A 1,614-nucleotide genomic window follows, 5' to 3' on the forward strand; every position below is an offset into this window, starting at 1 on the left:
CACCCGCCCCTCCGTGGTCCGGCAGCTCCCCTGACTGTGTTGCTCTTCCGCGCCCTCGCCAGCTGCCGGAGCAGGAGGTTGTGAACTTGTTCATCCCAACACAGGCAGTGGGGGCCATCATTGGGAAGAAGGGGCAGCACATCAAGCAGCTGGCACGGTTTGCTGGCGCCTCCATCAAGGTGAGCAGGGCACTGCAGGGCTGGTTCCAGGCTTCGTACCTCAGTTTCCCTTTCCTGTTGCCGAGAGCAGTGAATGGGAAGTGATTTTGCTCCCCACATTGGTAGAAACCCAGTCCTGCAACACTCCGGTTATCACCCCTGGCTTGGGTGGGAGGAGATGCTCCTGCAGAGGGGGACACCTCTCTTTGGGGAGCATGTCCTACAGAGAGGAGGTCTTACTGAAGCGGGGCCACAGTCACACTCCTTCTCCCCCGTCCCTCTGCAGATTGCCCCGGCAGAAGGTCCTGATGCCAGTGAACGGATGGTCATCATCACGGGGCCGCCTGAGGCTCAGTTCAAGGTGCAGTGGCCACGGGGTGAGGGCTCTGGTTGGGGGGACGCACCCCTTTGGTCGCAGCTGTGCTGCCAGCCTGGGTTTGCCCGAGTGCCAGAGGAGCTTTTTGCTCAGTACCGTGGTTTTGATGCTGCTGGACATTGGCACATCATCACACTTGGGGGTGGAGGTGACAGTAGGCAGCGCTCAGGACCACTGCCCACAAGTGTTACTTGCCCTTTGTCTTCTCTCCAGGCCCAGGGGCGAATATTTGGGAAGCTGAAAGAGGAAAACTTCTTTAACCCAAAAGAAGAGGTGAAGCTTGAAGCCCACATCAAGGTGCCTTCCTTTGCTGCCGGCCGTGTGATAGGCAAAGGTGGCAAAACGGTATGTGGGGGATGCAGGGATGCTTCTCCCTGCCCTGGGGCTGTGGAGCTGGGCATCGCCCAGCACCCCTGCCTGCCCTGGGGAGCAAAGCGGGGGCCTTCAGTCATCGCAGCAACTTCTTCACCCCAGCCCTGTGTCCTGGTGGTGGTTCTCATTGGATGGTGACTGCCCCAAGCAGGGGACAGGGTGTGACCCACGGCAGCTTGGTGCCATGTGCTGGCTTGGAGTCGAGGGTGACTCCAGCGGCTGAGGATTTTGGTTCTTCTGCCACAAAACCGAACTCTCTTTGTTTGCTCTGCTGTTTGCTGCAGGTGAATGAACTGCAGAATTTAACTAGTGCAGAAGTCATTGTGCCGCGAGACCAAACCCCAGATGAGAATGAGGAGGTCATTGTTAAAATCATCGGGCATTTCTTTGCCAGTCAGGTAAGGCTTGGCCATGGCTTTCCCAATATTCCCAGCCAGTTTAACCCAACAAGGAATATGGCCGAGCACAGCACTGCCCCAGCATCCTGTCACTCTGTTTTGGATGGTTCCTGTGCCCCCAGGACACACTAAAGCTGTGGTGGCAGCTCTCCCTAGCTGTGCTAGCACAAAAATGAAAGATTGCCTTGATTTAGCTAAAATACCTGTCTTGGAGACTCTGTGTAGTGGCACCCAGGGTATGAATCTGCTCCTTCCTGGCATCGGTGCCGGCAGGGAGCTACCGCCAGCAGCCCCATACTGCCCTCGCGCC

At 57.3% G+C, this 1,614-nt stretch overlaps 1 protein-coding gene across 1 annotated transcript in view; it reads left to right on the top strand.

Annotated features, from left to right (window-relative positions):
• IGF2BP2 (insulin-like growth factor 2 mRNA binding protein 2) overlaps positions 1-1,614 on the top strand; it is a gene marked incomplete at both ends in the record, with an annotated part of 14,467 nt that overhangs the window by 12,114 nt on the left and 739 nt on the right. Inside the window, 4 exons of the mRNA XM_010139125.1 lie at positions 63-179; positions 445-519; positions 748-879; positions 1,191-1,304. Coding sequence (XP_010137427.1) covers positions 63-179; positions 445-519; positions 748-879; positions 1,191-1,304 — 438 coding nt within the window. The remainder of the gene's footprint in view (positions 1-62; positions 180-444; positions 520-747; positions 880-1,190; positions 1,305-1,614) is intronic.

Source organism: Buceros rhinoceros, unplaced genomic scaffold (genome assembly GCF_000710305.1).
Source record: "Buceros rhinoceros silvestris isolate BGI_N320 unplaced genomic scaffold, ASM71030v1 scaffold36240, whole genome shotgun sequence".
In the NCBI taxonomy this organism is placed as follows: domain Eukaryota; kingdom Metazoa; phylum Chordata; class Aves; order Bucerotiformes; family Bucerotidae; genus Buceros; species Buceros rhinoceros.